Source organism: Drosophila nasuta, unplaced genomic scaffold (genome assembly GCF_023558535.2).
Source record: "Drosophila nasuta strain 15112-1781.00 unplaced genomic scaffold, ASM2355853v1 ctg14_pilon, whole genome shotgun sequence".
Lineage (NCBI taxonomy): Eukaryota > Metazoa > Arthropoda > Insecta > Diptera > Drosophilidae > Drosophila > Drosophila nasuta.
The window spans coordinates 188,177-215,821 of record NW_026869386.1 but is presented as its reverse complement, the minus strand read 5'-3'; the positions used below and the strand labels follow the sequence as shown (position 1 = coordinate 215,821).

At 36.0% G+C, this 27,645-nt stretch overlaps 1 protein-coding gene across 1 annotated transcript; it reads left to right on the top strand.

Moving 5' to 3' along the window:
* The first annotated feature begins 160 nt into the window (after window positions 1-160).
* LOC132797618 (uncharacterized) lies at window positions 161-27,645 on the top strand. The gene is given in 12 exon segments (XM_060809377.1): window positions 161-392; window positions 5,947-6,263; window positions 6,266-6,392; window positions 6,460-6,733; window positions 6,735-6,772; window positions 6,830-7,029; window positions 7,092-7,228; window positions 7,230-7,394; window positions 7,448-7,530; window positions 19,864-21,108; window positions 26,351-26,556; window positions 26,616-27,645. Coding segments are annotated over 11 exon segments (2,637 nt in total). The 5' UTR covers window positions 161-392; window positions 5,947-6,220; the 3' UTR covers window positions 26,735-27,645.

Sequence of the window (27,645 nt, the reverse complement as noted above, 5' to 3'; positions counted from 1 at the left end):
TTTTTTATGGGTGTCTGTACAGTGGCCTAAAACAATATACATATGTAATAACTTATTGTTAAAAAAAACTTTCGTAATTTTACAAGAGACCGATTAAAACGCGTCTGTTTAATTAACAGAATGCAAGTGTATTTGTATGTATGCATGTGAAACCTCATCAAAGTCTGATTCATAACAATAAATGACAGAAGTAATCGAATTCTCAAGTGTTATGGTCATTGCCTGGAAATGTAATTTGAATGGAGTTTATTGAAATGGAAACAAAATTGCAAACCCAATAAATATTAACAAAATTGAATGTAACTACAACAATACAAAAATCAACGAAAAAACAATAATATTTTCCCCTAGATTACGTAGTGTGAACATGAGTCCTAGGAATGTGCCTTTGTGTATGTATGAATAAAGATGTATGTTTTGTGATGTGGGCTAAGTTAACTACGGTGTAGAATTATTCCTTACTCAAAGAAAATGTTTGGATTTATTAATTATGGTTATTTATATACATATATACATATGTATGTATGTTTAAGACCAATCCGGAATTTGTTTATCTATTTTCTAATGTGAGTTGAGTAATGATAGATTAATCTTGTACATACATACATACATATGTATTTGCGAACAATGCACATAAGTTGTACGAATATTAAAAGGACAATGAAATTTAAATTAAAGCGACTGTTATAAAAATGAGGAATGTATTAGACAGGAGGAATAACTCCCTTTAAATTTTATTTTCAAGTTCAGGTCTATGTTCATGTGTGTATATTTTTAGATGTGCCTCGAATATTTTAATTAGTAGAATTCGATTTTTATGTTTTTGCCTCTTCAACTGTTGCTTTGAATCTCAAAAATATGCATCTGTACATGTAAATGTATCAGCATACACAAATCTCAATATGTAAGACATTTAAATGTGTGTCATGGTTTTTGTTGTATTTTTTTATGAGGATATATAGGATACGCTTAAAAACGTATAGCCAAAAATGTTACATAAACCAAAATGAGCATTTTCTATATATGTATGTACATACATATGTACATATTATGTACATATACATGCATGTATGCAAATATATATATGAACATCCATGTATGTACTTATATTGTATACCTGCAAGGATTCGTCATTTTGCGAATCGTACAATTTCTCATCGGTAAAATGAAAAATATAACAAGATTATTATTAAAGTTAAGGAAAATCAGAAAAAACGTTTGAGTAATCGTGAAACGTGGACCACATTCTGAATCAAATAAAGAAGTTATTGTTGTTTTGTTTGGTTTACATAAAATAGGTGAAATATACATACATATGCATATTGATGATAAATATATTATTAAATAATATATGTCCGTCAACTTACATATATATGTAAATGCATTTTATCATTTATTTTTATAAGCAAATATTAGCAATAAGTTGAAGAGATTTCTTAGTAAAAGAGTTTTCTTAGTAATTTTGTTATGGCATACATTGTTTCTCAAAAATTCCAAGATTGAGTAAATTTATAAATACATGTTACCAAACATACCCCCTTTGAAAGATTTTATCAAATTTGAAGAAAAGTGTGGATTTTTAAATTAAGCTACCTCTATAATTATCGTGTTAAAAAATGACTTGTGGCCGTGCTTTCATTTACCTTACATGTTTGTTTACTATCATATTGTAGTCACTATGCTGACACACAATCGCAATAGTCCACATGTTTTTGCATGTCGACCAACAATTACACAAATAAATTGTAAATAGGAATTGTACAGAAATTAATTTTTCTTTAATTAATTTACAAGATTTCAATACATTCAGTGTTTTTTTAATTATTCTCAATTCGGATACAAAAAAGTGGTAACACTTTAAATCAGGGACAATTTAAAAGAATTAAATCGAACATTTTTGATTGATACGTATTTTACTTAAAAGTAAAGTTTATTCTGTTCTATTTTTAAGACGAATCACTGACAATACTGTGTCACACGCGTTTGTTTATTATATTATTATTTGTTTTCGATATATTCAGTTGGTATACCGATATCTTATTCCCATTGCTTTGATTGTACATATTTATAGTTTGAGAAAATAAATTTTTTTTAAAGATGCTCTATTACTCTTTTTTAATCAATCGTCAAAAAATTCGTGTCGCGTTTTTTGCGCTTACCCACACGCTGATATGGTTTTAAACAGCTTTTTATTCCCGGTACTCATAGGGTAGAAAGGTACCTTTGTGCCGGTAGGAAATGTATGTAACAGGTAGAAGGAGGCATCTCCGACCCTATATATTCTTGATCAGCTTCAACAGCCGAGACGATCTAGCCATGTCCCTCTGTCCGTGTGTGTGTGTCTGTCCGCCTGTCCGTATGAACACCTAGATCTCAGAGACTATAAGAGATAGAGCGACAGTTTACAGCCGCTGTTGTGTACATGGTTGGGAGCTCCATCCGGCGAGGAACATCACTCATTTTTTGGACAATTCAAAAGAAACCGACCGTACAGATATGGAGCAATAAATTTGTTGGATACAAAAGAAGTAACAATAAAAAACTATTTAAAAAGATTGAAAATTTCCTGATCAAAGTTTGGTTTTGAACTTTATCGGGTGTTCCAGTCGTATATACATATATTGGGTTGCCCAAAAAGTAATTGCGGATTTTGCATATAGTCGGCGTTTATAATTTTTTTAACTGCTTGTGACTCTGTAATTGCATTATTTCTTTTGCCCGTTATCAGCTGTCACTATTAGCTTGCTTTAGAAAAAAAGTTTGCGTAATTTTGTTTACATTTGTTTGATTGGCGCCCTTTTTAATATGGAGTCCACAAAAGAGCATTTTCGTCATATTTTACTTTATTATTTCCGTAAAGGAAAAAGCGCAGAGACAGTTGCTAAAAAAGTTACGTGATGTGTATGGTGATAAACCCTTAAAAGAAAGACAGTGTCAAAATTGGTTTCGCAAATTCCGTTCTGGAGATTTTTCACTTAAAGATGAGCCATGGGATTGGAAGGGTGTGGTATATTTTGAGCTGCTTCCAAGGAACCAAACGATTAATTCGGATGTTTACTGTCAACAACTGGACAAATTGAATGCAGCCATCAACGAGAAGCGGCCAGAATTGATCAATCGTAAAGGTTTCATTTTCCATCATGACAACGCCAGACCACACACATCTTTGATGACCCGGCAAAAACTGGGACAGCTTGGCTGGGAAGTTTTGATGCATCCACCATATAGCGCTGACCTTGCACCATCAGACTACCATTTATTTCGATCTTTGCTGATCCTTAAATGGTAAAACTTTCGGCAATGATGAGGCTATAAAATCGCACTTGGTTCAGTTTTTTTGCATATAAAGGCCAGAAGTTCTATGAGCGTGGAATACAAAATTTGCCGGGAAGATGGCAAAAGGTTATCGAACAAAATGGAAATTATATATTTGATTAAAGTTCATTCTAAGTTTGATTAAAAATTCATTTACTTTCTTTTAAAAAATCCGCAATTACTTTTTGGGCAACCCAATATAATATGAAGACATAGGAATATAAGAAACTTATATATTTGCTTTGCTTCTTTTTGTCTGATGAACGGAATTCTTTCAAGTGTTTTGAAGTAGGGTTTTCAATGCACTACATCTCATATGGGACTCTGCTTGATGTCTGTATCTAAATATGTTGCTGTTAACAGAGCTTCACTCTGGAACTTTTATCTAATCTTGCGTCATTTAGCTTGCCATTTACTTTTTTGGGTAAATGTATTTATTATTCGTTCAAATAATAAGTAAACCATTTATGTACACAAATCTCCTTCATTTCATTCGACAAGTATTCTCTTCTATTGCATTATTTCCAATTAGAAAAATGATATGATCAATGAATTACCAAAACATCAATCTGTTATGCCTCATACTCACGGTTGCCATTCCAAAAAAAATTTTTGTACCAAAACTTTGAAAAAATGTACCAATTTTAGCAAAAATGTACCACAAATTTTTTTCGGTACAAATTTTCAAAGGTTTTCATTAGAGGTACTATGGAAAGTTCTTCGCTTAGAAATTTGGTTGGAGTTATTGACTCTAAAAATTTGACATCTTTCGAAGTCAAATCTCATTTTTATTTGTGAAATCAGCTCAATATAAGATTCACGAATATTTTCTTTAATTTTATACTTTTCAAATTCACTAAGATTTTCGCTATCAATATGCTGCTGCGCAAATTGTGATTCACAATATACATATATATATATATAAACATCGCGAATCGACTGTATGCGATATTGTCCAGTGTTAGTCTTGGTTTAATTTCTAACTAATACAAAATTTGTGTTTGGTAGAACAGAGCCATTTGTTAAAATAATATAAAATTTCATGAAAAATTTAAATACTAGACCAGGCATATTGAAATTGTACCAATTTGAAAAAAAAGTGATCCAATGTATCAACGCATGAAAAATGTACCAGTTTCGGTACATTTGTACCAAAAGTGGCAACCGTGCTCATACTCAGAATGTTATCTCTTAACAGCTCTTGTGGGTATAACAGCTGAAAAATCAACTATTAAATCCAAAAGCACGAGCGCTAAGTTTGCATATTTTTTGCAGTGAACTTTGTAATTTATTTATTTGTATATAAAACAAGTAAGAAAGCGACAGCATTACAATTACGCATGTTATTCGAGTTTTGTCAATTTGTAGGGCCGGAAGTGGGCGTGGAAACAATTTGTAACAAACTTGATTTGATATTATAACCCATAAGGTAGAAGGGTATTATACTATAACTTCGTACCGGCAAGAAATGTGTCTAACAGGCACAGGAGGCATTTCCGACCTCATGAAGTATATTTATTCTTGATCATCGTCAATAGCCGAGACGATATAGACATGTCCATCTGATCGTAACAAGTGTTATTTTACAGCTAGAGTGAAATTTTTGGCACATACAATAATATCTACAGTCATTATTATTCGTGAAAGTTTGGCTGCGATCAGATAAAAAAAGTTGAAGATATTAAAGAAAAACTTTTGTGCGGGGAAAACGTCTTCTTTCTAGGGATCTTAGCTGCTTTGGCTGACAATATGGTATATTTTGCACTCTATGGTATATCGTGCATATAGTACTATATCAATATACCAAACATACTATTCGGTATATATATATTTTTTTTTGTATTTTTACGGTACATTATTTTGGTATATTAGGCAAATTCCGCACTGTTTTGCTTTTATTCATTATACCCGCTACCCATAGGTTAGAAGGGTATTATAAGTTTGTGCCGGCAGGAAATGTATGTAACAGGTAGAACGAGGCATCTCCGACCCTATAAAGTATATATATTCTTGATCAGCGTCAACAGCCGAGACGATCTAGCCATGTCCGTCTGTCCGTATGAACACCTAGATCTCAGAGACTACGAGAGATAGAGCTATAATTTTTTTCGACAGCATTTGTTATGTTTGCACGCAGATCATGTTTGTTTCAAATTTTTGCCACGCCCACTTCCGCCCCCGCAAATCAATAAATTCGAATAACAAGCGTAATTTTAAAGCTATAGTATATATACAATAATTACTATAGTAGTTATGATTCCTGAAAATTTGGTTGCGATCAGTTAAAAATTGTGGAAGATATTAAATAAATACCAAATATACCATTTGGTATATTTTTAGTATTGTTGGAGTATATTCGGTATATTTTGAGAAAAATTCCGCAAAATATATATTTTATTCAAAATGGGTAGCGGGTATCTCACAGTCGAGTACACTCGACTGTAGCTTTCTTCCTTGTTAAATATTTTGGTGAAAGTGTGAAAATATGTAGTTTATTTCCAACTAATTTTTATCGTTGAACAACGTACTATTATGATTCTTATTTATTATTTTAAAATTATTATTAATAATATTTTATTAATAAAATAAAGATAAAACAAAACACTGACGAGCTTCATTTTGCATTTATAGGTTGCTACACATTAAATTAGAGACAAAATCGCATAGAATATAGAATATATATAGAAGACAAGAATATATATAGAAGAAAAAAACCAATTGTCATCGAATTTACCTAAAAATAAAATAAAACGCTGCTTCAGTTTGAAAAAAAAAATTAATTAATTAAGCCCAAGAAACCTCTGAATCTAAAAGCGTGAGCCTAGTGGACGCTGGACAATCGCCTAAGCAATAGATAACATTTTTACGACGCCAAGCAAGATCATAAAGTATCAGGAAGAAATTAATGACGTTACTTGGGCCTAGCGCCCCTGGTATGGCCTTTATGATGAAAAAAAATATAGGTTTAATGTGGAAGTGAATCTTCAAGATTTGGTAGAGGTAGCACTCGTTAACGAGGTACTCTTTGCTAAGATACGATTATTGGATGGCGGCTCATTTCAAGAGTATAGTAGCCGGTAAATATATTGAAGTCTCGATTTCTCTTTTAAATATAAAACCTTGATCGTTTCATTTCGACATTAGCGAGGAAGTGCGCAATCATCGGGTGGAATGGAATCGTAATTTTGAGTTCCCATGTAAAATGAGCGCGAATGCTTCTACCGGCGTGTTGGATCCTTGTCATTTGCGTATTTCAATACGAAAGGAAATGAAAGGAGGTCGAAGTTATTATAAGCTAGGTTTTATTGATCTAAACCTTGCCGAATATGCTGGTGCTGGCCTAACTTCACGACGCTTTCTTCTTGAAGGCTATGATTCGCGTCATCGTTTGGATAACTCTATGTTAAGAGTTGGCATAAAAAATGCATATGTTGAGCGGTGATATTCTCTTTAAAGCGTAAGTAATGTAATTGGTTTAAGCAATTGACAATTCAACTGTTGTTTTTTTATGTAGCCCGACGTCTAGTCTGAAGAGCAAGCAGTGTAAACCGGCATCTGCGGACGATGATGCGTGCAGTGGGCTGCAAATGTCAACAGCTGCGGTCTTACCCAATATTGCCAGTAGCGGTGGAGGTGCTATTATTCCTTTGGGGGGCGTTTCCAGTACGATTTCATCACCTGGCACTCGTCCCGTGTCTGTTGCCAAGGATGATGGTATGTTTTACATATTACTCAATGTACATATCTAAAACCTATGAATTTTATTTTTCATACAGATCAAGAAGTTCATATAGCACCTATTATAGCAGACTCGGGATTATCCGAGTCCTCTGAATCCGCAATTACTCTAACCTCGGATAATCTACTACAACATGTAATAGCTTCTTCCAGTGCGGCAACACCAGTCATAGTACCCCCCTCAACCTGCCTTGTGCACCATTGGAAGCAATAATAATGGGACCACACTCCCTTTGAATGTTAGTGGAGTCGGTAGCAGTGGGACTGGCGGAATTGGAGTAGTTAATACAGGTGCTGTCACGGAAATGGGTCATTCCAGAAATTCTAGTAATACTAGTCAAGTGAGAATTAATATTAAAAATTATATGTGCATATAGTATCAACTTTTTTTCAGATGTCGAAAGGTTCGGGTTATAGTAGTTTTTCTCATAGTCAGCATTCACGCCAGAGTTCCGAGGGTGACTCGAACCATGCTAGGTAAGTAAATAAAAAAAAAAAACATGTATGTTTTCAGTTCTAATAAGTCAGTATAAAAACGGACAACTTTATTTTAAATAGTCTTGAATAATTAGATAAGACATTATATTTTATACAATTTTAGTGTATAAAAAAAATAGGTCACAATAAAAGAAGAGTGATTCTAATTATTTGATCGAAAGAGAGGTGGGACTAGCATGTTTAACCAACAAAAACGTTTCACAATTTTGGCCCATTAATTTGAAATAGTTCATGAAATGACTTTTGTGTTCGAATTATTAATTTCAACTGATGCCTTCATCTAATTTTCGTGCCAAAGCTATATCAATGCAAGAACACTAGTAATTAAATACACTACTTACACATACACAACTATTATTCTTTTTTTAAACAATCTCTTATACGTTTTGAAATCAATGTTGCCATTATAATATAATTCTTATTCCATTACTGCGACCCTTAAAAGAAAGATCCACACAATGATAAATTCTTGGTTAACAATTTGAAACAAATATCGTTTAATTTTCAATCAAATGTTTGCAAAAAAAGCAATATAAAAAATTGTGAAAATATTTTTAACATTGATTCAGATTATTGGGTTTTGGGTGGTACTCTTTGTCAACATTTGAAGACTGTCGTCAAATAGCTAAATAATGGAAAAACTATTCTATTGTTTTTTTGGGCCAGACAAATTGTATACGTGAGATCCGCAATTTTTGAAATTTTGTTAGTACTTCGTATTTCTTTTTTTTTTTTATTCAATCTTTTGGGTTTTCGGCTATTAACCGTTCGGTCAATTTGCTTTCGCAAGTGCTTGTTGGCAAAAGTCGACGCAAAATTTCTAATTCATGGCATATTATTACTTTATTTTTAAAATTTTGCAATGAATTATACGAGATCTTTATTAATCGTTCGCACACCCCTGTTGACTAAATAAAAAGTAACTAGCCAATAGAGATGCTATACTTCAATGTGATAAAACTTTAAAATGTGTTAAATAAAATCAATGATTTAATTGAAATTCATCTGATAAAAATCGATGCATGTTTTTCGTGTTTAAAATTCAAACATTAGAAAAAAAACTTTGTAATCTTGCACCGTTTCGCTCATTTCATAGATCATCGGATTTCGAATGGCTCAGATTCGAAAGATACCTGTTTTATGAGATCACATATGACTAGGCTATGCTTGCTTTGCAAGTCTTCAAAAAACCAAATAAGTACAAAAAATTAAAACAAAATTCTTTTTCCTCCTTGAGTTTGTTTAATTTTGCATCCTTAAACAGGTTCCGTCTTTGGTGTAAGCACTTGTATCATAGAATCGTATCACTTAAGCTGATGTGATTGATCAATATAGGATATAAGTATGTAGTTATTTCATTCTAAGTTAAAATAAACATTTTTTATATTATAAGGTGTCGATATTCGGTGTGTCTAAAAAAGGGGCGGGAGAATATACCAACCTCCATTTCGAATAATAATCATTATTTCAAATCATTTTAAAATATTTAAATGTGGTATATTCATATTTTCAGTATTTTAATGTGGTTTATTCATATTTTCACTATTATTATTTAGAAGCTTTTCATATTCGACTTACAAGATTAAAAACAATTAAGAAAGCTACAGTCGAGTGTGCTCGACTGTGGGATACCCGCTACGCATTTTGAATAAAAACAAAATATTGCGGTAAAATATACCGAAAAATACTAAATACAAAAATATACCAAATAATATATTTGGCATATCGATATAGTACCACATTCAAAATATACCATAGACTTCCACAATTTTTATTTGATCCAAATTTTCAGGAATCATAATTACTATTGTTATTATTGCATACACCAAAAATCGCAGCTCTAGATTTAAAATTATGCTTGTTATTCGATTTTATTGATTTGCAGGAGCGGAAGTGGGCGTGGTAAAATTTTAAAGCAAACTTGATCTGCTTGCAAACATAACAAATGCTGTCGAAAAAATTACAGCTCTATCTCTTAAAATCTCTGAGAGATCCAGTATTTCATACGGACGGACGGACGGACAGACAATTTTTATGGGGACATTGAATAATGTAGTACCGTTTGAAGTTATGTATGTCATAAAATTAATTCTTCAAGCATCAACTTTTTTGATGAATTCATACATTTATGTAGCATCTTGAATTGTGATAATAAATTTAATAATTTAAAAAATGTGAAGAAAGTAATTTAGGTAAAAAGTAGTGACCAGAAAATAATCGAGAAATTTTAACATATTTCAGGAAAATCCCATATAACCTTAGGTATTTGCTCTAAGACAAAAGTGTCAATAAAAGTTTAAAATATATTTAAATAGTTAACATATTTTAGTTTCTTATTTCATAGCACATATGACATTCAGAATAATACAGTAACGAATCCAATGTGCTATTAATTATACACGTGGTCCTGCGCAGCTATTTGGCTTTAATTGTTTTAATACTAGACACATCGGATAGGCTTCGAAGATATAATAAGCGATATTCTCTCTGCTTCTGGCTGTGCAACAGCTGCCTCAGATGTCTTCAGAATACGCGTTACAATGTGAGTTGCCTAGTCATAGACTGCTTCGAAACTTGGTTCATTCACACGTACATATGTATTTCTGTTTGTTTTGCGACTATTTGTTTAAGCTCAGCTCATTGTATGCATAGTATAGATATGGTTTAGTAACCACAACATCACTTTCTAATGATCCAAAAAAGTCGTCATTTCTATATAAAGATCCACATCCAAATGTTATTTATTAAGGGCAGTATCTCCACACATACGAATTTCCCAGCCCAATCAGAAATGTCAATATAAAACTTTAACTTACTAGCAAGCAAAGGGTAATTAATAATATATATAATTATTAATTATAATTAATAATATATATAATTACCTTTTGCTTGGATACACATTTATCAGCACTGTTTCGAAATGATGTAAGCCTCTATTGACAGCTATTATTCTGATTCATAAGTCCATAGGTTAAACATTGCACATACTAATGTACATAGCTAAGTTGCAGTGTATAATTATATATTGGTGGGGAGTTCAATATTTGTCCGGCGAGTTATTATTAACAGTTGCATTAAATTTGACCTCTTTTTCTGGCCTAAGCCCATTTTATAAAAGTTGGAAGATTGAAATAATTTTAGGTGCAATGTATTCATAATAAATCAAGTTTCAATGTTGCATACCAGAATTTTCAATAGATGGCGCCACTGAGAAAATAACAGCTGATAAACAGAGCTTATGAAAATGGCAACCGAATATTAACTTTTTCATACAATTTTGAAGTTGTGGATAGTGATAATCTGAACAATATTCGTTAAATGTTTGGAATTAGGTTGAATTAGGAGAGTATTTATTATGTGTTTGAATGTTCCAAATTTTAACTCTCTTAAGAAAGACACTTATTGCACTATTGAGTGAAAATATCAAATGCGTCCACCAGAGTATATCCATGTAATATATTTTGTAATTCAGGTAATTTAATATAATATAATATAATTTAATATGGTTTTACTTATTTAATGAAAGACTAAAATGCGTTGATATTACTTATTGCTGCATGAAAAAAATATTTGGTTTAGCCGAGTGTCATAATTCATAATAGAGCGATTACCTCACTTAATTAAGTCAACATTTCAGGAACTTGTCTGCATTACGAATAAGTTTAATTTACTATTGTTATCAACACCTCCCTAGCAACTTCTATTTAAAGAAATAGCGAACGACTATCAAAACATTTTGGCTTATGTTAAAAAATTGCCTTAAATAAATTGTACATATATTTTTATTTTTATATTAAGAAGGGTAGGTTTTACGACCTTAATTTTGTAAATTTCTATAGACTATGGTTGTCTTAACTAAATACCAAAAAGCGAATTTAATTATGCTTCGTTCGATATTAATTTTGGCCAGAAAAAGTGGTCAAATTTCCTATAGTGTAATGCCTTTATTAATAGTAAAGAAAGAATAAAAAAGTCATATATTCATTTTAAAAATTTCGAATTCATTTATAAGCAAGAAAGTTTTGGTCAAGTGTGCTCGAGTGCGAGATACCCGCTACCCATTTTTAATAAAAGCTAAACAAAATGAATGTATCAAATTGATATTAAATGTTAAATTAAATTAAAAATTTTACCATACTTAAAGCAGTTCCAACTTTTGCTGTATAAAATTATTTTCAAAATAACTTTTACAATTGTTATCTGACTACATCATAATATTATATAAAGAGGAATCATGAAGTTTGTTGTTATGATTGTAAGTACCAGCAAGAAAAAAACTACCATCGAGTGTGCTCGAATGTGAGATACCCGCTAACCATTTTGAATAAAACCAAAAAGTGGTATTCATAAAAAATATACACCAAAATTCTTTTTTTATGTTTCGTTGAAGTACTACAAAATATACTAGATTGTCAGCCAAAGTAGCTTAGACCTCATTGCAAGGGGTGTAATTTGCGACCCAAAAGTTTTGACTAAATAACTTCTACAATTTTTATCCGATCACAACCAATTTTTTAGGAATCATAAATACAATATTTATTCTTTTTGATACCAAAAATATAGACTATATACCGACTATACTTGTTTGTCGCTTTGCAAGAGCGGGAGTAGTCCTGGCAGAAATTTTAAACAAAAGTGATCTGAGTGCAAACATTACAAGTGCTTTCTCCCTCTCTTATAGTCTCTTGATTAAATTAAAAATTTTTCTTTTGTATTTATTGGTTGCGCGACGTTTTTTTTTTACATATGATTGAAAATACTGAAAACAGCTGGAGTTGTATAATAGAACTCACATGGGGTACTCGTATTTGGTGCTCAACATGTTAGAGCATGACAATTCACACAAGAAGCGTCTAACTTTTACGGTTTCTTTTTATACCCGCTACCCATAGGGTAGAAGGGTATTATAACTTTGTGCCGGCAGGATCAAGTTTGTTTCAAATTTTTGCCACGCCCACTTCCGCCCCCGCAAATCAAAAAAATCGAATAACAAGCGTAATTTAAAAGCTAGAGTTTTTTTTTGGATATATAATAATAACTACAGTAGTTATGATTCCTTGCTTTCCTTCCTTTGGTTGCAATCAGATAAAAATTGTGGAAGTTATTAAAGAAATACTTTTGTATGAGCAAAAACGCCTACTTTTAGTTGCTTTGGCCGACAATCTGGTACATTGTGCCGTCTATGGTATATTTTGAATGGTGTCCTGTATCGATATACCATACCATTTGGTATATTTTTAGTATTTTTTTTTAGCATTTTCGGTATATTTTAAAAATAATACCGCAATATTTTGCCCTTATTAAAAATGGGTAGCGGGTATCTCACAGTCGAGCACACTCGACTGTAACTTTCTTACTTGTTAAAAGTAAGACCAGCAATATTGTCCACTCTTTTACAAGTTTATGAAATATATGCTGTACCTCTGCTGACCTTTACTGGACACGTAGACAAATTTTTTAGGTTAGGTTAGGTAGGACCGGCTGCCCCTGTACGGGGCAAAGCATAGACCAGTGGAGGTTCGTAGCTGTTCCGGTAGCTTATCTCAGAAATCGCGCAGTATGGATGCATTTTTGGCAAAAGTCAGCAGCATCCTAGGAGGTAGCCGTGAAACGTCCCGAAGATCGTTGTGGTACGGCGAATTAAGGTATTTCAACCGGAGTCGGGATAACGCTGGGCATCTACAGAGAAGATGCTCAAGTGTTTCCTTAACCCCGGGTTCGTTGCATTTCCTGCACTGATCACTGTTCGTGATGCCCAGCTTTACAGCATGGACAGCTGACAGACAGTGACTAGTTAAAATGCCTAGCATTAGCCTGCAGTCTTTCCTTGAAAGCTGCATGACGAATTTGGTTAAGTTTTTGTTAGTAGAGGCACACATCAGCCTTGCAGTTTTGCACGAGTTGGCATTACGCCAGCTCGCGTCCCACTGAAGTCTAGAGCGCACCTCAATTTCACTGCCTAGAGTTCGCAGGGATATCGGAACATTGCACATGTTGCCGACATCGAGCCCGACTCCCTCTTTGGCGAGAGTGTCTGCGATCTCGTTGCCATCGATGCCCTGGTGGCTTGGGATCCAATAGATACGCACGACCGCAGATGCGTTCAGCGACTCTATTGCTCTTCTGCTGTCCAGGACAACTTTGGACTTGACCACATCAGAGTGCATTGATCTTATTGCAGCCTGGCTGTCAACAAAGATGTTAATAGAGGTGTGATTACGCTGTAAACCCCGAGCCAATTCGGCAGCCTTGCCAATGGCAAAAACTTCCGCCTGGAAGATGCTGCAATGGTCTTGGAGTTTATAGGATTGTTTGGAGACCGGGTCTGGGCAGTATACGGCCGCTCCGACACCATCATCCATCTTCGACCCGTCGGTGAAGAGGTTGAGGGCTTCGGGAATGCATAACCCTTCCCGCCAGCACTCCGGTTCCAAGAATATTGTGTTAATATGGTCAGTACTGGTAAGGGGGATAGTATAGTCCAAGTCTCTACTAGTCTCCCTACCAATGGCGCTGTGACCATAGCCTAGCAGACCCAAATTGCCAGTTGCGGCAATCCGTAGGGACGATTTTACGGCTATGGATTGCGCGTATAGGTTTAATGGTTCGACACCAGCTATTACCTCGAGGGCTTTAGTTGGCGTCGACCTGAGAGCGCCTGTGATACACAGTAGCGCTTGACGCTGTGTCCTTTCCATGATGGATAGGTACGTCCTTTTTTCCGTGGCCTGCCACCACACTAGAACACCGTAGGTGAGGATAGGGCGAACAACTGAGATGTATATCCACCGCATTAGATTAGGAGAGAGGCCCCAAGTGCAGCTAAGCATCTTTTTCGCCATGTATAAGGCTCCGGTGGCCTTCTTCACCCTTTCTAACACATTGAGCTTCCATGACAGTTTGCTGTCCAGGACCACACCTAGGTATTTTACTGCTAGGCTCGGCTTTAGCATAGTGCAGCCTATTTTTGGGGGGGACCACGCAGGTACCTTATAACTCTTCGTTAAGAGGATAAGGTCCGTTTTGTCCGCGTTAATGCTGAGCCCGGCTGATTCGGCCCATGCTTTAACTTCCCGCAAAGTAAGTTCCATTACGGAACTAAGGGTGGTTGGGCATTTCCCAGTTATCAAAATGCTTATGTCGTCAGCATAGGCAATTAACTTGGGGGCCCGTCTAGTAAATTTTAGAAGTAGGCTATTTACGACCAAATTCCAAAGGAGAGGCGAGAGAACCCCACCCTTGGGAGTGCCACCTCGCACTACCTTTGTAATGGCCGCATCGCCCCACGTAGCCACCACCCGCCTGTCACAAAGAAGGCGGTTGACCCACTTGTGGATCGCTGGTGCCTTGTTAACTGAGGTAAGGCCCTTCATAATAGCGTCAGTGGTGACGTTATTGAAGGCGCCTGAAATGTCAAGAATTCCTTATAGTGGTCTGCTTTTTCGATGGAGGCTACTAGAGCATGGAGAGCTGTCTCAATGGACTTGCCCTTTGTGTACGCATGCTGATTTGGGGACAACAGATGCATTGAGTTGCTTCTGATGTGCAAATCAAGTAGCTTTTCCAATGTTTTTAGCAGGAAAGAGGTTAGGCTGATAGGCCGGAAGTCATTTGGAACCACATGACTGCATTTACCCGCCTTGGGCAGGAAAATGGCTTTCGAGGTCCTCCAAAGAGTGGGGATATGACCCCATGCGAGGCACGCCGAATAGATACCCGATAGCCACGGAACAATCGTGGGCTTGCTGGCTTGCAGCATTGCTGGCGAAAGTCCATCGAGACCGGGCGACCTGACCTTCGCAAAGGAGTCGATAGCCAAAATTATTTTGTTATCTGTTATTAGACCGGCAGGGGGTCTCATAACTGGGAGACTAGGAAGGAGCTGCCAGTCACCGTTCTCTATTCCAATACATCCCGGGAAATGAGTTGAGAGAAGTGCTTCAAGAGTTTCGGCACTGCTCTCCGTCCACGCTCCATCGCCCGACTTGAGCAGACTAGGACTGGAAGCCTGCTTGGACAGCAGCTTCCTCAGTCTGGAGGTGTCTTTGATATTATCCAGGTCCGAGCAAAAGGTTCTCCATGAAGACCTTTTGTATGATCGGATCATCTTCTTGTACGACTTCAGGAGAGACCTATACTCGTCCCAGACATATTCGTTATCCGCCTTCTTAGCAAGTTGAAACATGCTAGTAAGCTCCCCACGTAGCGATGAGAGATCTGGGTTCCACCAGGGTGGCTTCGATCTTCTCGTCGGTCTAGAGAGCCTACAAGATTGGCGAAACGCTGAAAGTAGTCCTGCTGAGAGGACATTGACAGTAGTTTCTAGGTCCTGTACCGAGTTGATGTTACCCGGCGGACCAAGAGACTTGGAAACAAGGCTAGAGAATTTCGCCCAGTTCGTGTTACGGGGATTTCTGAACGGCTGAGCCGCAGGTACCCTGTTAAAAGGAATGGTAAATTGAATGTACTTATGATCCGAGAAGGATGGTCTTTCCAGGACCCTCCACTCTTCTTCATTGGTACACTCAGTTGCAATCGTTAAGTCCAGCACATTACTAGAGGTGGGACCTACATAGGTAGATACCTCACCTCTGTTGGCTAGTCTAAGCTTATGGTTAAGGATAAAATCAAAAACTGACTCACCCCTGTCGTTAATGTCGGGACTTCTCCAGACGCTATGGTTGGCGTTGGCGTCCGTTCCGATGATAAGGTGTTTTTTGGAGGAGCAGACCATGTCCACCAGCCTCCGCAGCTCGTCAGGTGGAGCCGGCATGTCGTGGGCCATGTAGCAGGATACCAGCAGCAAACATCCTTCACGGCTCTCCAGCACCACCACGGTTAGATCGTCATAGCTGTAATTAGGTAGGAGATGAGCTTTTAGCCCCTTCTTTACAAGGATGGGAGTTCTCGATCTATTTACCAATGTCGGGACGTCCAAATCATAGTTAGGCGACTTCAGCCCAGCCACCGTGTTGCCCGACGCTATCCACGGTTCTTGGACCAAAGCCGCGTAGGCGGACACTTCCTCCAGGGCAAGGAGTAGCTCCGCCGAAGCCGTTTTGGATTTATGGAGGTTGAGTTGCAGCACACTCCTTCGAGGTTAGCAAACTCGCGGGGGGGCCCGTCTGCATGGACAGTTCCTCCCCCACCTCCTCCGTCTTGTCAGTCAAGCTGAGGTGCTGGGTGGCGTCGGTCACGCTCTCAAGACCGAGATCTGCCTCAACCTCCCCTGACCTCAGCGTGTGTGTGTCCTGGTCGTTGGGATGACGTTTTTTGAGGCGAAGGTACACGCTCCCTAAGCCCCACGCCATCTTCCCATTGCGCTTGTATAGCAGATCCTCGGCCTCCTTATTGATCTGAATGATCACGTGCTGCCCACCACTGGGTAAAGGTTCATCAACCTTCAGCACGGACCAATCACTCGTCGGTATGGCCGGATTCTGCTTTTTAAGCAGCTGAAGCGCCCGCTCTCCCTGAACAACTATTGGGAAAAGGACTTTCGCCTTCGGCATGGACGGAATATTATTCCTGTCCACCACGTCCAGCTTGGCCCCCTCCCACAGTCCGTCCAGTTTGGGTACGGTCGCTTGCAGCCACTGCAATGTTGGGTCGTCCTTGCATGTCAGGATCTTGACACCATTCATCCAGCCAGTGGCTTCGAATGTAGGCATTGGACTGTCTGGGACATTCCATCCTGACAAACAGTGCGCGACCAGCTCTGCAACGGCCACCGCTCTGCAGACATTTTCCCGTTAGGGTCCCCTCTGTCTATGAGAGCAACGGCAGCCTCTTGCTCCCTGGGGCCCCTTGCTTGGGACTCTCAGCGGACCGTTGGCGCTTGCTTGCCATGGACTCCACCTTGTTGTTGGCAGAGCCGGTAGAACCGGTCTGCACTTTAGTGTCTTTTGGAAGGGGGCTAAGTTGGTTTTCCCGCATCCACGTGTTGGTCCAGGCAAGCCTCTCCTGGTCCTTGACGGACAGGTTAGCTACGCCACTAAGCCTTGAGTGAATACGGGTCGCCGCCTTATTTTTGGCCTTCTCCTTCAGCCCCCCCGTGCCTCGCTGCGCAACCTTGGAGTTGCTGGTGATAGGCAGGGGTGACTGAAGAGGAAGACGTTCCCCCTCCACCGTAGAAATTGGCGCAGCGCTCTTTTGGTCCGTGTCGGTTAAGATCACAGCACCCGCGCGCACCAACCTCGAATTTTTGGTGGCTGTGTTGTTACAACTGATACGGCCTGCTCCCGCCGCCTCAGAGGTGTGACCGCTGGCGACACGCAGAGAGGATCTCTCCCCCCCGGGCCCGCCGGTGGTAGCAGTCACGCGTTCCACCGACGTTTGGGCTGACATCCCAGCCCGGGTTGAATTGTTTAATGAGTCCATTCTGAGACCATTTTTGGCTAATTTTTTCTTGGAAGCCCCCATAGCGTTTTCAGTCTGACCGCCAGACACCTCGTACCATGGATTCTGCTACTTATCTTCAGACAGATGCCCGAAAGATAAGGAACAGAGTCCTCAGCTAGGATCTGCAGTTCCTGAAATATCGACGTATAGTAGAGATCTGCTACCCGTTGACAATGAGGTAATACAGATCCTACCCAGCCAGCACCCTCGGGGAGGGTTCAGCAGAGGATTTTTGCCAGCCAGACAAATTTTTTACTACACCTTTTTTTTAATCCTTCCTCCTTATTTAATATGCATCTGTAATTAACTTTCCCTCAACGGCTTCGGCTAATATTAACCAAATTTACAGTAAAATGCAAATTGTTTTAATCGAGCATTATTTCTGAAAATAGTTCAACTTTTGGACTTAACCGCACTATGGTCATCTAGTCAACTCGCTCAAATTTATGTCTAATTTGTCTTTTCAAATGTGTTTTTGAAATTGGCAGCCGCTACACTTTCTTTTTAAATATTAATTATTCTCATGCAAAAAATTATAAAGTACGCATTCGATTTGCATTAGGAATTCAAAATGTCATTATGTTGTCGTTTTTGGTTGTCTTGTTTTACATTCTCTCTAACTATAGTCTGCAACCGCGTGGTGGATCGTACGAGGCAATTCCGGTTTTCGCGGGTTGTGTTTTGTTTGTTGGGTAGTCGTTAGGTGTGGAGGTGTGTTATTTAGCCGGTTGCCGTAGGACCAGAGATCGGTAGACATATCTCCTCACTGAGGAGGAAGTGCTCTACTCAAACAGTTTATTTTTCCATTGTGTATCTGCGGAAAGACGAAGAGCCTTAATTGATCGATGTGTTTGTGCACCGTGAAATGGAGTCACTTGTGACAAGCACTCACGTAAAGCGCATGCAAGTAATGAGAACTATCGTCGCAGTAGTTTTACCTTTTCCAGCGAACGAGCAATCAGCAAAGGAATTTATATATTTTTATATATTGATAAATGTATATACATATATATAATAGTACTTTATTTATATCAATATGTAACTATGTATATATTATCAATATATAAAAATATATAAATTCATCATATATATGTATATATACATAAAACTGGCTCTCGTTATTCAAAAACTCGTTTATTAACTAAAACTATATATGTATATACATACTAAATACTAAATGTATACTAAACTATATATATATATATGTATATATATATATATATATATAATTTTATAATGCGCAATTTTTTACTTTCTTTTATAAAGCTAGTTGCTAGCTAGATCTGCTTTAATCGAAAATATGCTTATACATACATAACATTATTAACATTCGAGACGATTTAGCCATGTTCGTCTGTCCGTTTTGGTCTAACAAAAATCTTAGAATTTATTGAAAAAACAACTACCCACACATGCTTAAAGGCCTATCTAATATTCTTTACAAAAATACAAATCATACTTAATTCTCTAATTTTTGAAAATCTTTTGCCTAAAAGTTATTTTTTGATTTCATCGGAATGGCATACTACATATATTAACTTTTAATGTCATTTAAATAATTAATTTATGGAATATATAAATATTTGTATCTGTGATTCAAATGCATATGCACCATATCTATAAAAGTGATCGACAAAAATAGAAATTAACCCGTAATTTAAGCTATTTGATATTATTCTTACGTATATTTTTTAATTTTATACATTTTATTTTATTTTATATTTGTTCTAATTTGCTTAATCCTCTTTGTTTCTTTTATTACCAATATTTTGTTTATATGAAACATAACTAATTATTCGGATAAATGGTCATCTAACCAAATACCAACATGTAATAAATTATTAATATAAACTAAACCAAAATTCAAATAATCAATTGACGGACGTTGTAATAAAAATTGAGTGGCTTTAGAAAATCCGGTTTTCTGCTTAATAGACTAAATTACAGAACTCTAAATGCTATGCAATTGAATATACCAACTAAACGACACCAGAATGAGATAGAAATGGCACATAGTCAGGGGCTAGGATTGGCACTTGCGCATGAGCATGAATTAATTCCTTCAGTTCTGCAATCAACCAGTAAACCTCAGCCGCATAAATTAAATGTTAGCCTAACGACACATATTGAATATGAGAACGATGATATTTATCTTACGCTTAATGAAAAGATGAATGACAGTCAGAATCATTCGAGCGTTGAGGACTTCAGCACGCCCATCGCCGAGTTACCCCTGCCAATTTTGCGACAACCAAGTATTACCCACAGCGTGTCTCCTTTAAACATAACCCAGTATTATGATAATGGGGATACGAGCGAATCAGATGAATGTCCCAATGAAGATTTCGGCGATAACGATTCCGGTTTGGAAGAGAATTATCACACGCCACGTGTGGCTAAAATTAAATCCATGGAAAATTTATCCATACTGGAAATGGAGTTTCATAAGGCTTCATTGGAACTGGACCGCAATTCACCGCGCCGACTGAAGCAACTATATGAACATGCTCAACTACCTAAAATGAAGTCGCTAAACAATCTTTGCTTTGATAATGATTCCGAAAAGTTATCACGCCATGAGTTTCAAAGCATAAAGGAAAAATTATATTTGCATCCATCGAGTTCTCCCACATATCTTCATATGTATTATAATAGCAAACTGCGTAACAATTGCATAACATCAGATGGATCATCGAGCAAATTATACGTCAAGAATTCGCAGACACATCTAAAACAAGCTAAGATAGGCAATGCTAAGTTTATTGGTCAAGGGAGTATCAGTGAGAATGCGCAAATGTCATCCCATTCTATACACAAGATACTTTCTATGGGCACCATTCCTGATGCTCTTAGTGAACGTGTTGAATTTGACCAGTTTCTGACACCTACTGCAGAACGCAGGCCTAGCTTAAATCGTCGAATACATTCTGCTGATAGGTCGGCCTTGGCTAGCAGCTACGTAAATCGTATGCTCACGTTTAATATTATCGATTCGCCAACTGACTTCACGGATTCCGATACACTAATGTCACATACACCATACGAACTTGCTTACCGCAGCAGACTCCAGAGTGATCCGTCGTCCACACTGTTGGTCACGCAGGAGTCTTACATGGTCAAACCACGTTCTACGAGTGCTGTAAACGATCTTATGAGGTGCGTCGCGCTCAAAAATAAATTAATTTTTTAAACGTTAAATGCTTATTATTTCGTGCCTACAGACTGTCATTTAAAGCGCTTAAAGTTCTTAATTCGTTATCATTTAAGTATATGTAACCACGTCTCTCATTTTGCTATCGCAATGAATTTTGTTGTTATTTATTTATACTATTTAGATAATTAAATGTTTTATTAATAATTTTAATTATTATGGAAATAGTGAATACGATTACGGACTTATAAATACTTCTAGCTAGCGAAAAATTTCCATTTAACTAAATCGCTTTTTTGCGCTGAACTCCATGTTAATCAATTAAGTGAGCTAATAACAGCAATACAGTGTGGCATTACACCTTCAATGTAAGTAAATAGTGAAAATATACTAGATTGTCAACCAAAGCAACTAAAACTCGTCACAAGAAGCCGTTTCTTGTCATATAAAAATATTTTTTAAAACTGCTGCCACGTTTTTTGCAGTCGGGTTCTAATTTGTATGGTAGTTAATCTCATATACAGTAGATTCCAGTTATAGCGACTTTCAAGGGACCGGCGATTTTACGTCGTTATACACGGAAGACGTCGTTATAAAGAAAGGAGCAAAACAAATTTTTGTTTTGTTTTTTTTTTTTATGGTTGCCATTTTGGTAACAGGTTTTTAGGATAAAACAAATTAAATTAAATTAAATTTTTATACCCGCTACCCATAGGGTAGAAGGGTATTATAACTTTGTGCCGGCAGGATATGTATGTAACAGGTAGAAGGAGACATCTCCGACCCTATAAAGTATATATATTCTTGATCAGCGTCAACAGCCGAGACGATCTAGCCATGTCCATCTGTCCGTCTGTGTGTCTGTCCGTATGATCACCTAGATCTCAGAGATTATAAGATATAGAGCTATAATCTTTTTCGACAGCATTTGTTATGTTTGCACGCAGATCAAGTTTGTTTAAAATTTTTGCCACGCCCACTTCCGCCCTCGCAAATCAAAAAATCGAATAACAAGCGAATTTAAAAGCTATAAAAATTTTGGAAGTTATTAAGAAATACTTTTGTATGGCAAACCGCCCACTTACTAGGGGTCTGAGTTGCTTTGGGTGACAATCTGGTATAATGTGCCGTCTAAGGTATATTTTGAATGCGGTACTACACTGATATACCACATATACCATTTGGTATATTTTTAGTATTTTTGCAGCATATTTGGTCTATTTTGAGAATAATACCGCAAAATATATTTCTTTTATTTAAAATGGGTAGCGGGTATCTCACAGTCGAGTACACTCGACTGTAGCTTTCTTACTTGTTTCATCTTAAGGACGTTACATTAGGCCACCTATGTTACTGAGTTAGACCCTACACCAAATGGGTGGATAGCTCATAGATTCTTAATAAGCAGCATAGTCGTTATAATCATTTTAGTTATGTGGAAGTTATTATATTACTATTTTGTCATTGAACTAAATAATAATTTTGAAAATTAAAACAATAAAGTTTGTTGTTAATAAGCTATTATTGTAGTAAAAAATGAAAAAATGAATGAATGAAATGTCCATATGTGCATTTAGGTCTCGGTAACTATTAGTGATTGTGTTATTTTTTTTGACAATTGTTTTTATTTTTTCAGATCAAGCTTAGATTTACCTATACTACTACATTTAAAATATACCAGATTGTCAGGTAAACCAATTAACTCCCGACAGCAGCAGCCGGTTCGATTTGATTTGATTTTATCTGCGAGCAATAATAAGTATTATCAAAATAATTTGTAGTTGTACCTCTTATGCCTCGGTATTCACTTTTTCGTTTTCGTTTTGGGACCAAAACCGGGATTTTCGTTTTTAGGTGCTTTGGTTTTTGGTCATCGTTTTGCTATCGGAACGTTTCATAATTTACTGCTGAAACAGCTAACTTGTGTTTTGGTCAAAAGTAAACAACGCGAAAAAACAACAAATTTCAACAATTTTTTTTATATAGTTTTAGCTAGCACATAAGTAATTAAATAAAATAAATTAATTTTTAAAAAACATATTTTACCCAACTTCAAAAAATTTGTCGCCATCCGTTTGATTATACAAGTATTTTTAACTTGATTTTTAATTCCATCAAAAGTATGGCAGCTTAGGTGATAATTCATGCTGTCGAACTTATCGGTCGCTCACCGAAACAAAAATTGTTGTTGCCGACGGCAAAATTTTATTTCCAAATTTGAGGTGGGGTCTTTTTAAAAGTAATTACAAACCTAATTGATATTCTAGCGGTCTTTAAAGAACGACAATAAACCAACGAGTCAACTACTTTTTTTCCTTTTGCAAATAAGATCCGATTTTATATAGAAAAAGGCATTTACTTTTCATTTGGGCACGACAAATTTTCTCGTTTTGCAAATCCAAAGAATCTTGTGAAAGTGAAAACGGGAGCACCCTATTTTTCGTTTTCAAAAGAAAAACCAAATGTGAATACCGGAGCATGCCTGATAGTCTCTGAATTCAAAGTGTTTATACGGGTCGGAGAGTTCTCTTCTGTAAGTTGTATACATTTTTTGTTGGCACACGAAAAGATATAGAATTTAGACGGTAATTCTATACCACCTATAGGTAGTGATTATATAACATCCTCATCTCTGCTCAGAGGTTAATCCTAATCAGTCGATTTTAAATTAAATCAATTTCTACATGCAAATAAGTTCTAATAGAAATGAAGGACTGGATTAAAAAATAAAACTTTTTTATAACAATTCAATACTAAAACAAAAAATATATTATTTCCTGATGAATAATATTATTTGAATATAATTAAGTAGAGAGAGAATAATTTACTTGAAATATATTTGATTCAATATTTATTATGTATATTTTGCAATTATTCTTCGACTTTTTCTTCCAACGATGAAATTAAAAATCCTCTTTAAACAATAAATATATGTATAAATTAATACAAAATAAATAAAAACAAACAACATAACAGAAGCTTCAGCGGAGTTCCGCGTCGTTTCTTCGATTGTAGTGGCAGCAGCAGTGGTACTTGTAATATTAACAACAGTAATCGGCAGCAATCAACAACAGCATCTGCTATAGCCGCAACACATGTTTTGGTCTCTAGCTCTTCACCATATGGAACATTAGCAAGTACACATTCAAATCACTCTGCCTCCTCGTCAAACGGTAGCAACAGCAGCAGCAGTGGGGCTCCCATCACATTCCAATGTAATACGAGCAACTGCAACGATATATACGATGTTTCACCGCCTCAGCAACAAGCCCTCATTGATTCACCCAATGGTTATGGTAGTATTCACAGGCTAGGAAGTGTTATATCAGGAGATATTCTAAGTTCATTGGCGACTAGCCCAACTGATGCTTCCAGTATGCGATCGAATCCTTCAGCTGCCTCGTTATTGCTCTCAACTTCAGCTGCTGCTGCAGAGGCGTCGGCTTTAACTTCTGCCACAACAAGTTCTTTTTGTGGTGCAACGCTTTCACCATTAGCCACTACACAAATAATACGCAGGCCCAGTGTTACAATTATGTGGGTTTTTTGACAGCATTTTTTGTTTGAATAATTTCGTTTTGTAGCAAAAATTGTACTTGTATTTGTACTATATATCACTATTTAATATTTTGATGTTGACATATGTATGCATATTATGTATACATGTGTTATCATTTATTTGCTTTAAGTTGACTGCATATAAAATAGACTTGAACAAAAAAAAAAATATAATCACCAATTTGAAGCATCATTTAAAATATTTATAATTTACTGTTTAATAATATTTATCCATGAAGTATAATTTTTAAATATGATTTTAGTGTGCGATCTGTTTCCCTATATAAATAATTTTCCATTTATCTTTTATGATAGTATAATATCAGTGAGTTGAGCGGCATATCCATATAAGTACAATTAAGCAATTGATAACAAATGCATTTTGCAAACATTAACATTTAAGGGCGTATATAAAATATATTTTTGAATAAACCAAAATCTGTTTACTGCAAGTTAATTGCCAAAGCTCCAACACGAGTGTGTAGTTCGTTTTCAAATCAATTTGCTTAACTAAAAGAATTATGAAACCCCTTTCAATGGAAATTTGAAAATAGTTTTCTAAGATACGAGGGCTGTCTGATAAATAACCGACCTAACCATGATGCACGCGACTTTTTGAAATTTTTTTTTTTATTTTTCTACATAGTCTTCTTGTAACTCCACACACTTCTCCCAGCGATGCTCCCATCTCTGCAACCCTTCCAAATAGAGCGCTGGAAATGTTCATGCGCGCACGTTTGTGGTCTAGCGTAAGCAAACGCGGCACCCAAATCTTGGTTTAACATGTGTCAAACACGTTCTTTTGACATCTTCATAATCTCAGCTATTTCCCTTACTTTAATCCGGCGGTCGTCTAGTACCAATTGATGAACTTTAGCGATGTTATCGTTAGTGGTTACAGTTTTTGGACGCCCAGGACGTTTATCATCTTCAAAGCTCCTGCGACCACGTTTAAATTCAGCCCAAAATTTTACGCTGGTAAACGATAGAGAGTCCAACTCATCTTTGATTTGTGAAGGCGTATTGCCTTTCAAAAATAAAAATTTAATTACAGCTCGATATTCAATTCTTTCCATTTTGGGGAAATCACCGAAATAGACCCACAAAAACGACTGTCAACAGATAATTGCGCAAGATAAATTTCTGAAATTTTGGCGAGTAGCTATTATAATATGCACAATTTGAAGTAGAAACTTTTTTTTTCAGATGTGCCGCTAGCTTCACGTTGAGGTCGGTTATTTATCAGACAGCCCTCGTATTAACCATGTTGTTACAGTGAACACATAAACTTCGCACAATTTAAAATTTTCGATTTTTCATTCATGCAATGATCACCAAATTATTCTATTTTATCATTTTGCCAATGTAATGAGCAGGAATAAGCAAAGAACATTAAAACAATGAAGCCTCAAAACAGTGACCTAAATAATTATAAGGTTTTTAATTTATGATTTTTAATGTATAGCATACACATTAAGTTTCATATCATGGCATGATAATGTTAATAGTCGTTTTTAAGGCTTTTATGTCCATGTTTTTAATTGCACCTGATTGTTTTAATGCTTATACTATAAAGATAATTTTTTGTTACAAGTCTAAGCAAATTGTACACACATAGTTCTTGAGTAAAATATGACAATCGTAATATCATTTTAACATTCATACAATATTTTAATTTCGATCCGACAGGAATCCTAGCTCTGGTTCGTTAGTAATAAGTGAAACTGGATCTCTCGACCGCACGAAAAACAGTGGTGAGAAACGTAAGAAGGGCACTCTGGATGATAAGCCTCGAGTTTCGGATCGAGTAGAAGAGACACGCGTCAATCCTAACTCATTAATAGATGAAATTTTGAAAGACACCAAGCTTGACCAGCTACCTGAGTCTGCAGAAAGTATTTATCGATGCAGTTAAGTATATTCAAATACATCAATTAATAGTTCTTCGTTGTAGCGTCTGGCCTGCAGCTGTATATTGCTCGAGATGGTACTGCCTCACTGGGCGGTCATGAAGTAAAATCAAGTGTGCGATCGGGGGCTTTCAAGCAGGTTGTCATGCAGGACCGAAGATAGTTGAGTTAATTTGTGAAAAAATGCACTTCAGAACCACAACAAAATCCAAATAATATATAAACTGTAATTATGTTGAATTAATACATATAGAAATAATTTATATGTGTATGTACATTTACATTTTAAGAAATTTCCACAAAAGTACATAAGTATGAGCGTAATGACGTCATTATTATCTAACTAGTTAAATTTATAAACAATGTATAAAATGTAAGTGTAACAATCGAACCGCATAAACTACTATATACAAATGTTAATAATTAGCGCACTTTTCGTTATGCATGCTTTTTACGAATAAATCGTATGAAAAAAAGATTGAATTTCTGGAAAGGTGGGCCGAAGTCAATTATTCGAAACCAATATTCTTGTAGTTTGCATAATGGAATATTTTAACATACTTCCGTATTAAAAAAAAAAATGGAACCAAATCCTTGTTCTTTTTGACAACAAAAAAAAAAACCAAACATCATGTTACAAATTTATTTATCACTAAAATTCTTACTTCTAAACAAAAAAATTTAATAAAATAGGTACAATTAAATAAAAATGATTAAATCAATTTATGTTTATCAACGGAAGTAAATTATATAACAAAAACTTGGTTTGCATTGAAACAAAATTGAAATCGCCAAATTTCATTAATTAAGTTCACTATTTTGGAAGAATACGCCAAAATTGTCTTTGAAATATGTTAATCTGCAATGGTTAGGATTGTATGGATTATTTTTCGTTGTGATATCGTTATAAAATTTCTACAAATTTAGAAAAATAATTTACGTTTAAGTTAAATTTTGTTAACGATAATTACACTTATATGAAGATAAGGGTAATCATACTCACAGTACAGCTATTAGTGTAAATTGATTTTATATATTCCATAATAATTGAAAAAATGGGGGTAGTTTGAAAAA